At 39.4% G+C, this 15,574-nt stretch overlaps 1 protein-coding gene across 2 annotated transcripts in view; it reads left to right on the forward strand.

Moving 5' to 3' along the window:
* opcml (opioid binding protein/cell adhesion molecule-like) overlaps positions 1-15,574 on the forward strand; it is a 252,494-nt gene that overhangs the window by 175,329 nt on the left and 61,591 nt on the right. For both annotated transcript variants that reach the window (XM_080780138.1, XM_080780137.1), the window contains one exon: positions 4,696-4,931. In XM_080780138.1, the coding sequence (XP_080636264.1) occupies positions 4,696-4,931 (236 nt within the window). The remainder of the gene's footprint in view (positions 1-4,695; positions 4,932-15,574) is intronic.

The raw sequence follows: 15,574 nt of genomic DNA on the forward strand, positions 1-15,574 counted from the left end.
CACAGCCAGCACATTTTAGCTATAATTCCATATTCTCAATTCCTATCCCGAACACATATACTACACCACAGGCGCACAATGTCTGACCTGACTGATCTCAGGCCATGGTCTGTAGTAGTCAGGATGAGGGGCGAATCCTGTTTTTTTCTTTTGTTTTATTATTACTGTTAACGTTCTTCTTCCCTTGAGATGAATGCAAGAGACATTAATTCCCCGTTACTGTACACTTTGTGAGCTTGTAGACACAAAGTTGGGCACCACTGACTTAATTTTTGCAGATATACATTCACATTAAAAAGGAAGAAAGAAAATCATATACTGATCAACCAATGCTTGATTAAAGCCTAAGGGAAGATATCAAGACATGAAGGTAATTCACTTTAGTGTTCAATCCAATAAATGTTTTCTACTCGACGGCAGACTGCTGGGCGAGCTCTGGCGCTTTGGCATGGGGGGTCAGATCAACATGGAATGAATTCTGTTCAGAACAGGTCAGCTCCGTATATGGAGATCTAAGGGTGGTAGCGGGGACATTCTCTTAAGTGTACAGGGTGTGATGAGGGCCCAGGTAGGGCTGGGCCTTAAATTTCGGGCCTGTTGAGAACTCTGCACTATTAACTTTGGGACCGTCTAGAGTTTGAATGGACAGGTATCAGTCAAAAGGGAGACATCGAAGAGGAAGGATATCTTATGGATATCATATGGAATGTCAGAACAAGTTCTGACATCCATATATGGAGATCTAAGGGTTTGAGGTCCGATGTAGAGTTGCCGGTCAATATTGATGACATCAGGGATCTCTAAATATGGGCTAAATTGCGACAGCAAGGGATCACCATCCCTGATGATGTCACGAGACCATCTACAGTATGGGGACGTTTTCATAGTAAATGCGACCTGCGGTCACAATTAAAGTTCACTGATTAAAAACTCAACACTTCGAAATACACTTCCCGCCTTAATTGTTCTCAATGAAATTCGTTGCCAAGAGAATATAGAGATTTGTACTCAGATAATCTTCTTCTTACTGACAAAAAATACAGGCTAAAAATATGTGTCCATTCACTCACTCTATTCAGTGCTATCATGAATGTTCTTTGTTTCTCAGTATACAAATCCAAAATAAGATAGACGAAAAAAAGTGTCTGAAATCCTCACTTAAACTCATCAACATGTGATGTGCTGAGATGCACTGATGATTGCTTTTAGCACACCAACCACATATCTGCAATGCCCCTATTTTGATGTTGAGGGTGGCTGCCAAGCTTTTCAGCAACTTCTGTCTTTGCTTTCCTGTCTCTCTTCACTGTCTTTACTCAAGAAAGAAAGACACATTTTAGACAAATAAATACCATGAAAGTAGTCTATTCATTTGAAAATCTGTGTGCAGAATATTTTGTTTATACTGTAGGCCACCTTTTATGCTAGCTAGGCCTGTGTACAACAGGCTTGAGATCCAGAAATGTCTCCCGGGACCCAAACTAGTGAAACAAGTTGAGTTCACAGAGCGTTGCGAGCTTGGCCTGGCTCCAGAGTCCAGACCATGGGGTAACCAGAATGCTCGCCTCAAAACGCCCTCGCCCTAATTGTTTTATGCAGACCGCACGCTGACCGCTCGGTGGTGGGGTTCTTGTATTTGTTTTACTGAGGATAAGGTTAGAAATTAGTCTAGGGTTATGCATAGTTTTACTGAGGTTTGGTTTAGGAATACCAGGTAGAGACCGTTTCAGATCGAGTTTGCTGTTGTTTTGAGGCGAGTGTTCTGGTATAGCCGACCATAGACCCCGCCCACTCCAGACTGCTTCTCACGTGATACTAATCAGACTATTGCGAGCTTGTAGATCTGCTATTTTCACAAATTCTTTAAATGTATGCATGCATTAACTGTCTTCATGCCACATGCCGGCTTATGACGCCTCCCCCTTATTTTATTTAAAATTATATGGAATTTCTTCCAACAAATATACATTTTGGAACATTTTATTTATTTATTTTTTATTGTAGGCCTATTTAAAGAAAATCTGTTGAAATCAAAATTATAATTAGGAAACTGAAAAAATGGGGAGAGAGGGATATGTATGACCCATGTTTGGGAACCACTGGTGTAGAACATGCCCTGGCTGAAACTGCGTACTGTCTAGCCATGTGACCCTTGAGGCTGAAGTCCTTCATCTGTGTGGGAGACTCTCTGTGCTGTGGATTTAAACAAAGCTTGGGTACAAAGACATAGGCTTTGGGCTTTCATGACCAGTGTGTTAAGTACTGTTGGACATTTTAAAATTCATTGTGGCTCTCTGAATGTTCATTGTTCACAGCGCCACTTGCCCAAAATATGTTCTGAGAAATCCTATGACGTGATCTTAACAAATCCTAACTGTGAATAAATTAATATAGGTGTTTTAGCAACATGCACATGGCAAATGTGTTGAAGCTGGGATTAAAATAGTAAGGTAAATGGGGGTGTAAATATTTATTGTATGTTTTGTTCTTGTAGCTGTTCTGCATAGTGTACTGCACATTTCCTGCACATATTTGAATCCACCAAACCTCTTAGAAAGAAAACTATACAAATGTAATATTTTTACCAGGTAGGGACTAATTTATTTCCCGATTGTCCTGGCCGCATTAGTCCTCTCCACAGAGAAAGTCCTGTAATTTCAGCTTTGATTGGTTTGCGGTCACTTTTAGAATAGATGCTGAAATAAATTCAAGTGTCTCCATATTGGGGAAACATAGTAGTGTCTTGTCTAGTGGATTGTGGTAAAATGGACAGTGGCCATGCATAATAAGGGTTGTGCTATACAGTATGTCACCACTCTATGTCTATGTAATGTATAAAGTCAAAACCACACCAAAGGGTCAGGTCTGGACAAAACGGATTTTAAGGTAAACCATGCCAATACAACTTGAGTTGCATTGGTGTGGTTTACCTTAAAAAACGTTTTGTCCCGACCCGATGTGGTCTGGGCTTAAGGGTTATGCAGTATGTTGGCCATGTGGGTAGTGTAAGATTTTTTATTTTATTTGTGTTTGTTGATTACTCTGAGACTCTATCTTGCTCTTATCTACAGTATATAGCTTCAAGCAGTGAATATCATGTTAGCTATGTCATCTTCTAGAAACCACTTTCAGAAACCAATCTCAGACAGGGCTTCAGTTTGAAAATCTATTGAGAGTAAGACAGGTTGACCTATTTGTTCTAAAACTTCTTTGGTTGGCTTTTTTTTTGTTGCAACAAGACATGAATCATGACCATCTCCAAGCTCACAGTGAGCGTTGGGAGTGTGTACAGTAGAACTGCTATAAAAAGAAAATACATATTGTTTCCCACTCAATAGGGATGCCAGGGTTAATGCAGGCTTGTCACAATAATTACATAGTTTTCTATTGCAATGGGACACATTGTTTTAATTTTTATAATTTCATATTGCATATTTCAATTATTGCACAATATCTGTGTTGCACAATATCTGTGCAATTCTTGTTTACGTAGAGTAGACTATTCGAGAGATGACTTCCACACACCCGGTTTAAATTTACAGCAGGTGCGTATAGGTCCTGGCAGAGCAGCAAACGTTCTAGAGAAGGACGGGAACCCCTTTTGGTGTTAGCATTATGTTATGCTTTAGCTATTGAAAAATAACTGATCTACAAGCTCATAGCGTGTCACTCGGTGGCACGTTTGTAGGTCTGCTATTTTTGAAAAATTATATTCTTTCAGAAGACTTTTTTATTTATTTCGACGTCAGGCCTAAATGGGTTAAGATCATTGAAATGAATGGCAACAGGATATTCACGGTCATTTCTTCGAATAGAGCTCTTATTCTCTGTTTTAACTGTCTAGTAGATATATGCTAAACCACAGGGACATCTGATCATGTATAGTATACCACATGGGTTGAGACACAAGTTATAATGCTGTAAATCTTGAACTTCTTGCCACAGTCTTGTGTGTATTGCCACATGGGCACATTGCCCTGTGGCAGAGGACTCAATAAGGTCTGTCTGAGTGGGGTGCATACTTAGTTTAGACTAGTCATTGGTTAGACATGGGTTAAGGTTAGCTTTAGGTGTGCTGCCCCGTGGGAGGTTAGGTTTAGGGTGAGGGTTTGAGATAGGTTGTAGTTGTAGGACTAATGACTGGTCTAACCAATGACTAGTCTAAACCAAATACTGTCTAAACTAAGTACTGCACCCGTCTGAGTGAAACCTTAGGGGACTGAAAGTCAGAATGTACAAGCTGGTCTTTTAAAAAAGAAAACAGGGGAGGGTACTTAAACAATGACGATAATTCAGGGTCAGAGGTTAAAATATGCCAGTGCTTTTTAAACATAGCCTTTATCTCACGAGAGTGAGGAGAATATGTGGTGACACATGTTACCGAAAACCTTTTCTCTTTGTTTTTGTCAACAGTTTCTGAACGTTCTGATGTTTATGTAGCCTAAAAGGCTAATCACTTTTCCCATGTTGAATGCCAAAAATCACAATTAAATTGTTAATCACAATTAGTTTTGTGACAATTAATCATCAAGTATTTAAAATGCCATGATTGTGACAGCCCTCCCTCCCTCCCTATCTACTACTTTTGAATACATCAAAAATGCATTTGTTTTTGTGAAAGTTCTCCCCCAAAAAGGGACGCCAGGGTTAAATATTAAACAGTGACCTATTTTTATTGTATCTTCCTCCTACCAGATGCAGCGTGGACAGCCTGGTGTCACGTGTGGCGTGGTTGAACCGGACCACCATTCTGTTTGCGGGCAACGAGAAATGGTCCCTGGACCCTCGCGTGGTGATGATGGAGAACACCGCGGTGACGGAATACAGCATCATAATCCAGAATGTGGACGTCCACGATGAGGGACCCTACGTCTGCTCCATCCTCACAAACAAGACACCCAAGTCCACTAAAGTACATCTCATTGTTCAAGGTAAATTAAACGACAATCCATTATTCTGACTATATGACCGGTTAAGACTCTGTGTGCGGTTCAATGACACGTCACCATGCTCTCACCCCTCTGTCCCTGCACAGCAGCATCTGTATCATTTCAGATTTTAGCGTTGGTTATTGTGTGCTTGTACATCTGCTCTTTTTGGTAAGACTTTATATTTGGTAAACATTTTTGAAAAATATTGAAAGAAAAAATATTTATACGTTTATTTTTTGAGAGTCTTGTAAAAATACAAATAGTTAGTCAATCCCAGTTTTGGTGTTATTTAAGGAGTACTTTATAACCAGATTAATTGTTTGAACATTATGGGTAGTGTTCAGTGAATATACTACATATAGGAAATCCCTGCTTTTGTAACTGGGTGGAATTCACCACACTTGACAACCGTGTGATTGGGAACCGATTTTGACTACATTTCAGATTGCTGATATAATTTATTTAGGATACAGCATGCGTACTGTACCTGGGTCAGCTTCTGTATATAGGATATTGAACTTAGCTGCCAGTGGATTGACTCTCGTTATCTTTTCAAATAAAATCAATTTTCTGCGTCATTAGTTTCCAAAAGCAACACACAGCTAGTCCACATCATGTAAGCATTTAACACCTGGCAATTAAAAATTAGATTATAATTGTAGGAGATTCCTCCTTGTGTTGAATCATATTTTTTACAATAGGACTACACCGCCACTGACAAAAGTAATATAATCACAAAGACCTGAAGGTCAGCTGATTGCACCACTAGAGATTTGAAACCACAGAGCCTTATTAAAAAAAAGCAAAAGCAACTTCATAAGTTCACGTAGTACAAATTAACCTTTATGCATTACGCTTTGATCCTAATTATAGAATGTGGTAATAAAATTATTTGAGAAACACTGCGGTCACTATCATCTTAGCGGACGAAATGCATCAACACGTGTCCTTCATGAACAAATTGGTGATGCTGAGACCTCATTGAAAAGTGTAATTAACGTGGAGCTTTTCTGTCACGCGATATGGTTCATAATGATGTGTTATTAACTCATTACTGAAGCTCAGATGAAGGTGCTTTATACAGGACATTTTTAATCAAGGCCAGGGTGTTATATCTTAGCATTTGCTTGGATAGACATATTCAATTAGATTTTCCTCTGCACTTTATCAGTCCTTTTTTCTGACCTTCTGTAACCTCATGAATTACCTGGATGGTGCTACGTAGCTCATATTTCAAACTCAAAAGGAGCCACACTGTTCTTCTTAGTTATAAAGCTTAATTCAGTCTTATTACGACAGTGTCGCATGCCAAAATTAGCCGAGCTACAAGATCACAATGCAGCACATCCGCAACGCATCGTGAGGTAACGGTTGTACTGTAGATTGGCTATTTCCGATGTGGGACACCATCATAGGACAATGTATCAATTGGGCTCACGGGCACGGCACGTTTTTATGATACACCAAGAAAACAAGTAACAACAAGTAACAACTGAAAAGTGCCTTTTCTAAGCATGGAAAGATCCTTCTTAGAGTTCACCTGCTCCAGAATTGACTGTAAATGTGAAATTGTCAGATTACCTCATATAAATTATCTCAGTAACCAGCAAACCACAGGTATTACCATACTTTGGGCTGAGACATAAATTGTTCCTATAAGGAGCATAGTGAGTGCATGCTACATCAATTTAGCACACTCCCTTGTTCACCACCCACTGGGCTATTTATACATAGTTAGAAATTATCAGTATGGCTATTATGCAGCTATTCAGTGTAATGAAAATATATCACCAGGTTCTAATATGTTGGCGTAAGACGAGCCTCATTGTTAATAGTAAAGTATAATCTGGTGAAGACGATATCAAAGGCCCCATTTTCAAGGCATAATGTAAGAATGATACTTCAAAGTTTGTCACCAGTTTTGCAAGAAATAAATAATTCCTAAACTTTCTTCCAGACCTGCTGTCTGGAAGAAACCGCCTAACTCTAAAATGTAATTTTTTCAGGAAATGAAAAAATATCCAGCTGTGGAGGTTTTTGTGGAGGTTTTTGTCAAAGTACTTTTAAATTCTTTTCATTGGTTAAATTTTTTTTAACCAACACACAGACCTTAAGGGTGGACAATTTATTTAGGGTTTGCAACAGGCTATTTTCATATACCGGTACAGTATAAGTATTACTGTTTTTTAGGTCAGAAAAACGTAATAGTGTGACAAATATGTCTTGCAAGATGGAACCGCTTCCGTGGTCGCATGATGTATAGTTTGTGTCCGTGTGATTGTAGATACAGTACAAGAGTTCAAATGCAGTGAGCATGAAGTCATGTAAATTCCATTGCCTCTCAGCTCGTTTGTTGAGCAAATTTCCCTCTCCTGGTGGGAGGTTGCATACATTTGTGTCACACTCAAATGCGAGCTGTGCCTGAGTACAGTATAGAATCCCACCTTAATGGCTATGAAATATAAATTCCATGGGGGTGTTAGTGTTCCTCTGGTCCCCATAGACTCTCCCAAGCCCTCTTCTCTCTAGCACCACTGAAATGGAGATCCGAGTTGAACCTGAACACAGAGAAGGACTCTGGAGGCTAGCATCAATCAGCCCAGTGACCTTGTCAAGTGATACCCGCAGGAATATAGGGCATGGTGACTGCACAGAAAATCCAGACCGTCTGCAGTTAAGCAACAGTGTCAGAAAGAATACCATCCAGGAATGCGTTGTAATGCATATAGCCTATAGTATATTGCTACGGTTATTGCAGAAGTGGTTAAACTGACTCAATGTAAGCTTACTCTGCTCTTTGTATAAGAACATGCCTGCAATGGTTGCTTTTTTCCCCCTTTGGATCGTGAAAGTCTATAGCCTAAGTCTAAATATTGCATCTACATTACTTCATACTTCATAGTTCATAACATACACATTTATTTTTAACAGCTGGGTTTCTAATTCACTAATACTACTGATACTAGCAAACTTAAAGATGGATTTTTTTCAAAAATGTTTCTAGTGTTAAAATGTCATGTGGACACGCCCACCAGTTTATTAAGTACGGTATATGCCTGGTTTGCCTGGTGGGTGGTGATGGGTGGTGATCCACCTGAACTGAAGCCACACCCACAGCTGTTGTATGATAAAGGGGGAGGGGTTGGGGGAACAGATGATATTGGAACAGAAGAAACCCTAAATACAAAGGGAAGATTGTGAAACAGCTGCATTTCAACTACTCTAACCTTACCCTCTTAGCAACTATAAAACCCATACGTCCCTATTCTGGGGGTGAAAATTTGGGAAACAGGAGGGGGCCTAGTATAGAAACCTGGGGGACTCCGTCACTCCAGTCAACTAAGTATACAGGGTTCATGTGGATATTGGATAACTCAAACCTCGAAATGTAGTTAAATCTGAACTGATGTTTGGCAGACTGACAAGCATTTAAATACATAATGAACACTTGAGTAATTTAGTTCAGGGTCATTACCTTCATGAACTCTCTTCTCTCCCACACAGTCTTTAACTTGCACGTGCCAGGGTAAGCTTAGATTTTTGTCTGCAGTGTTTGGCATCATTTTGTTATATTGCAACGGTTGCACTGTGTGCAACTTGTTAGGGAACTTGCTTTAGAGATATGGTACTTGAGAAACGTTTTCATAAGTTAGTATAGATCTGTCTAAGTTAAGAGAAACTGTATGGTATAGCAGTGGTTCTCAAAGGGGTCTTTGCGGGGGGAGGGGTCCTGGGAAATGTGTTCATCTATCCATCCATCCATCTTCAACCGCTTATCCGTAGTCGGGTCGTGTGGGCAACAGCTCCACCATAGAGCTCCAGATTTCCCTCTCCAGAACAACATTGGTAACTTCCTCCTAGGGGATCCCAAGGTGTTCCAAGGCCAGTGATTCGGTGTAATCCCTCCATCCATACATTTAAATTAATACATTAGTTAATATAGCATAAAATTCAGTTTAACTGCTTTAACCCTATACATTGGATATTTGAAAATAGCCGATCTACAAGCTTGCATCGCATTGCGATGTGACACGTAGTGGGCTTGGTTTATTTATTTACTTATGTTTACCTTATTTTAGCTTCCGTCGCTAGTCACACTAGCATCCATGGTAGAAACAGCCAGAATTCCAAATCCTCCGTTCACGCGTGTGAAAGTGCTTTTAGGGCTCATAATGGGATAAAGTATGATGTTCAGAGCTTAATAAAACATTAACTTGAGCTGCCGCTAACCATATCAATGGATCACTCGCTAAAACACAGCCGTGACCCGTAGTAGAATTAACATGGGCGTTTAACACTTCCAGTTCAAAATACCATAACACAGCTTTTCTTTTTCTTATTTTGTGCATTTCCCTATGGTAACCGGCATTTAAAGTTGAAAACAATTAATAATTGAATGTCCAATTCTTTATGTGGTATTATTTTGACTGGATTTGTCAGTATGGCCCTTGTGAATTTGATACCCTCGGCAAGAGGACTATTTTCTTGATGTATTGAGAGTACTATGGATTCCATTTCCACTCTTGCAAGCACACAGAAGGCCAGAAGCAGATAGCAGTAAAGAAAATGTCCTGACTGGTTGGTGGCAGTAATAAATAACATTATGCTGTATCACTCTGAACAACCCTTTTGGAAAGTCAGAGAAGAGAAACTTGGCATGGTAGAATTGTAGCAGTAAGGACATATTTGACAGAAATCGAACCATAATATTTCATTTATATTTTTTTCCAAATCATTCAAGTGTTTCAGTGTAAAATGTAATACACTGTTTGAAAAAGATAGCTATGGAACCGATTATTGTGGCGGCAAATCCCCCCCCCCCCCCCCCCCCCCCCCCCCCCGACTCTACAAGACTATACTGCTTTTTTCAAAGCGATCGGCGGGTGGATCGTTGTGAAGAATAATATTATAATATTATTTGTGAAAACGCCCTGAATGGCTGGGCACTGGGCAGATATAGACAATGTTTTAACTCTGGCATAACATATCCTATATCCTGTAAGTGTAAAGTGTGCAGCCCTGATGATGGCCACATTTATTTTGCTGGGTTATGGTTAGGATTTCAGGAGCAGTCAACCAGCATTTGCCAACATGAAGTACAGATTTTCAGGAAATCATTTGATCCGTTCATTGGCAGAGACCCACGTTTTCCCTCCCGACAATTCTGGTCTTATGACATGCCTAGAACGTCTGTCTCATGCATGTTACACCCTCATGTGTGAACTTGCTATAGCTTCCATTGTGTGTCTTATGCCCACACAAGTTATCCTGAATACTACTGCATGAATTGACATAGAATGTGCAGTGCACCTCCATGCTCTGCGGAGGATGGAACCTGATGATTTTGGTGATCCATGACATTTGTACACGTTTGCAAAATAAATGAAAAAATCGACTGGGCGGATGGATTGCTATGCAACTTGCTGAAGAAATGCATGCTCCCCAGAGGATGAACCCTAATCCTTTAAGTGATCAAATGGCCAGTCCTCTAGCACCACACTCGGTCTAAAATGCCAATCTCTACTTATGTTGGGTGGCCCCGTGCCCTTTATCCTATAGCGACAGCCCTCCCCAGAGTCTGTGCATGGTCCTGCTACTAATGCAACATGCTATTGATGCATCATACATCGCTCAGTGTCTTCCAGGTGTGAGAAAAAGGATATGAGCCCATCCATTATATGGTATATATACAGTAGGACCATATGGTAGCTAATGGTTTTAGCACACTGAACCCATCAATCCCAAACCTAACCATTCCATTTCAATATTGAGGACAGATGAAGTGAAAGGAGGGACATCCGCACACTGCCACTTGCTGGTTCAGAGCATTTTATTGAGCAACGTTTCGGTCTTGCGACCTTCCTCAGGCTTCTTTATATTGAGGACAGAAGAATGAAGCTGACATTGTCCCTGCTTGGATTATTGCATATTTCTAACATTTAAACACAAAAAAAACACAAAAGATCATTGCCCTAACTTTTAAATTTTAAATTTTTATATAGCCATGCTTAAAGTGTTTACTTCTTTCAATCCTAGCTAACAGTGAAGATGCAGTGAGTTGAGCATTTGTTAATCCGTTTAGCCTTCCCAGTGGTAGTGGCACACACTGACAACACAGGGCTAGACCACGGGGAGACTCTGCATTAGCAACACTTCTCACATTAGACTTGGTTAAGGAACACTGTGATTCATATGGCCATTTCAGGGCAACTGAGAGATCATACATATGTACACCATCACTTGAAAGTAATGCCACAGACATTGTGATATGTTAAAGTGCAAGAGTAATTAAATTCAATTATATACATAACACCATAAATGGACTTCAGGATTATCCCCGTTAGTTTCGTCAAGTGTAATGATGTGGCTCTGTGTTTTTGTGATTAGGACCCAAGCCTTCTCTGCTATAAGGAAAAGAAAGGGAAAGCATTGGCCCTTTCAAATTCAATGCACATTGGTCTAATAAGCTTCAGGCCTCATTATAGAGCAGAGAGAAGCTACTCTTCTTTCCACAGAGTGCAAGTAATGAGGCATTTGAAATATTCCACAACATTAGGATAACTGAAATTGGAGAGCAAGCCCTATAAACTTTACTTGTGTAACATATTAAAAGTGTTCCTGTATTCTTGAGGCTGTGTGGGTATTTCATTACATTTCTCACCTACTGAGGTTTATGGGTATTTGACCTGATACATGCTGTGTTCAGTTGCCTTTGTGTAACGACAGTGTTTACAATTTGAGCACATGCCTTTATTGGTTTTCATCCGATGGCAAACATAACCTTTCAAATGCAGTATTCCATAACTGTTTACTATTAATTGTCTGCACATTTCTATGGTTGAATTGTACCCTAGGGCTACCCTGGCAGAGTGGCGTAATGTGTATTTGCCAATTAGCCATTAAAATTGGACAATAATAGGTTCATCTGATGCATAATTTCAAGAGTAAGCAAGCCTTGTTGGAGCTGATGTGGCTCATTGCTAAAGAGATTATCTGTTGTCTCTGAGGCATGAAACTGCTTACTGTGAGCATACAGTATACGCTTCTGCACAGGAAGCCGGTCCATTACAGGGGCTTACCCCAAATCTATCTTTTAAACATTGAATGGCAAGCAGAGAAACATCAGCTCCCATATTTTAAGTCTTTGATCTGAGTCAGTCAGGGATGGAACACAGAACCGCTCAGTGACACAGGCCACTAAGTATGGCTGCACGATTAGGATGATAATCCCAATTGCACCGCTTAATATTGTAATCATTTATTATTAATAGTCATAATCTTTTGTTTGTTATTATCGTTATTTCACCATTTTCTTATTGCCTATATTACTTGTGCTTAACGGTACCATATAACATATTCATCACTGTTGGGCAGAAACCTTGTATCTCCATATTTGGTCATTATATGATTTTTCACAAGTGAAATGCTCTATTTTACAATTATACAAGCTCACAATGACAATAGAAAATGATATGTTATTTTATTGTTCCTCTTTGACGCTGATTGATGGGGAGATGGTTCTTCAGCGTGCTACTTGTATTAACCATTTGATCGATAGCGGATCTAGACACTTGTATGCAGTGCAACGCATTGTGAGCTTGTAGCTTGAGTATATTTACTCAAGTACTGTACTGTGTATTTTTACTTTACTTGAGTATCTACAATGTTCAATACTTTTACTTCTACTCCACTACATCTCAGAGGCAAATATTGTACTTTTTACTGCACTACAATTATTTGAAAACTTTAGCTCTAAAGTCTAAACATAGGCATGAACCACACAGCACTATATACTGTATATATATTCCGGCTATTTTCAAAAGATTTTTATACAACTTGAAATGGGACGTTTGAACGTTTCTGCATAATAATGAGTACTTTTACTCATTATGACACCAAAATCCATTTATGTTGCGGACATACAATACAATACTGTCCAGGGGCACTGGCCTGAGTGCATGGCCGGAGTGGGTTCGGAGAAGCCAGAGAATGGCTATCCCAGGCCCTCCTTGTGAATACAAAATCTGTTCTTGGCTGACTTGCCTAGTCAAATAAAAACATTATTTTGCTTTGAAAGTGTCAAGTTAAGTATAGTCTGTAGATTGTGACTGACAGCCTTTAGACCCAGTCGAACATACAGGAACTTGCTGTGCATGCGGTATATGTTGCCACCGATGTGTAGCAAACGAGGAATCCATGCTCATTTCAATATCCGTATTTCGACAAATGCAGTATACAGGCACACACACAATAACAAGCTCGTTCGTTTTTATAGCCCAGTTTATGAAATTGTGCCTGGCTGAAACAAGACTCATGCAATCAGAAATTGGTGCACCCATCAGCCTGTCATGACATGGACTGTCTGTTATTAGCTAACATTGTGATACATAAATGCAGTGTATACTACAGTAGCTTCCACTTCATCAGGCCCTTCAACAGGGTCTCCTAAAGATTTATGGGGAAATGATTCTTGACATCCAACACATAATGAAGTGTCAAGGCTGAAACCGCAAATGCAAGGAAAACCTCCTTACTGTTATTACAAGCTGCAGTAGCATAGCGATTCAATGCATGAGCATTGAATGAGCAATTACTAGGACATTGATAGTTGGCCGATTTCTATTTAGAGTAGCCAATCATTTTTAAGCTGGAATGTTCCATGCACGGTGAATGGGAGACCTTGAATCCATGGTGGTGGACAGGTACTTCTAGCATGTGGTTACATAAAGACATCTTGAACAGAAAAGAAGAGGTTGCGATGCGTTTCGACGATATATGCTTTATATATATATATACAGTATATATATATATATATATATATATATATATATATATATATATATACCGTATATGTATGTATGTATATATAAATAAAACAATAAAGACATCTGAAATGAGTACTGGAGACATAATTCAGTGTTTTCAGGTATTACACACGTATTTGCTTTTGCACCCCTGTGTAACGTCAACACTACGGCAACATTCCCAATAGTGATTATTGTTGGCTAGCACAGGATTACATGATCAGATTGAAAAGATAGATATGCGGTCAGTGTTGACATTAGCTGATAAACCCAGCTGATGTTAGATATCCACACTTAATACTGTCACCAGTGCACTGGTGCAAAACACACAGGCGTACCACCATGTGTACTGTAACTGAATACCAATATGCATTGCATTGTTTGCAGTGTTCATTATCAAATCAAAATGCTTTAAAGGTGCATTCAACCCTAGGCTGATTTTGTTGTTTGTCAGTATTGTCAATAGCAAAAACAACATCAACATGGGTATTGAAACAGTTACAACTCAACTAAATAATATAATTATGATGATTGTAATGAGGTCCAGCTGCTATTGAGCTAGATCTTTATGGAGGACTTGAAGATAAAGGACCACTTCACCACTTTTCAACTTTCAATCTTCATAGGTCCTCACTAATAATCATGAGAAAATGGCGCGATTTTTTTCTAGATTTTCATTATCGTGAGAATGATGGCTTCCATTTTTGCATTGCAACTTTTCAGGAATAGAAAGCCTGCAGTTTCTATTAGCTTGTATTCCCCATCGATGATGTTACTGGAGGACGGTTTCTGAACTGCCCACAGCCCTCCTATGAGACACAGACAGAGTAGATTCTTTTGAAAAGTGGTGAAGTGGTCCTTTAACAATAGAATCGACATAAGGCTTGCAGTGTAACTCAATGTTCTTAACACACACACACACACACACACACACACACACACACACACGCACGCACACACACACACACACATACACACACACACACACACACACACACACACACACACACACACACACACACACACACACACACACACACACACACACACACACACACACACTTGATACTGTATGCCACCAAGGTGCAACAGTCTCATTATTTTCATCACACATAGCCAAACCATGCAGATTGAGCATAATCTCTTGTTGAGTCACCTACACACGTATAGCCACTACAGTCAGAAAACAATATTTCATTAAATGGATCAAGAAGTTTTCTTTTTCTCTTTCTCTCAAACACCAACCTGCCTCAAGAAATTAAACAGAAAATGAACAGTAGCATTCTGCTTGAGTTTACATCACGGTTTATTTCAGAAGAAGCTGTTTAATATGTTCGATATTAGAGAACGTAAAGGTAACACAGAGAAAACACAGAGTAAAGGAGATTGACCAACACATCGAAGAAGGCAAATACACACCAGCAGACAGGCCTTTATGGAACATCTAAGTTAATGCCGTCATTGATAATTCCAATTGAATCACAAAGTGTGCTGAGCTTTGAGATTTAAATGTGACATTCTCCAAATATAGCAAGATCTGATAATGATTGATTAATTAATTTATATAAAGGTGAAAGCACCATATTTCAAAGAAATAATTGTATATTTGAGGTAGATCCGATCTCCTGATGCAGTGTGGAAGGCTGACAGGGGTTGATCGGATGGCTCACATGTAAGCACACAGCCTCCAGTTTTGACTGTTTTGTTGTCTAGAATTGATCTAAAATCTGTCAATGCCCTCTGGTTTTATATACTACTGTAAGAAGACCATACTTTTAGTAGTAAAATAGTAGACCATAGGCCAGTACTAGTCTTTGTAATATTGTAGTTTCTGGCTTA

The sequence above is a fragment of the Protomyctophum bolini genome (genome assembly GCF_963924005.1).
Source record: "Protomyctophum bolini genome assembly, chromosome: 13".
Taxonomy (NCBI): domain Eukaryota; kingdom Metazoa; phylum Chordata; class Actinopteri; order Myctophiformes; family Myctophidae; genus Protomyctophum; species Protomyctophum bolini.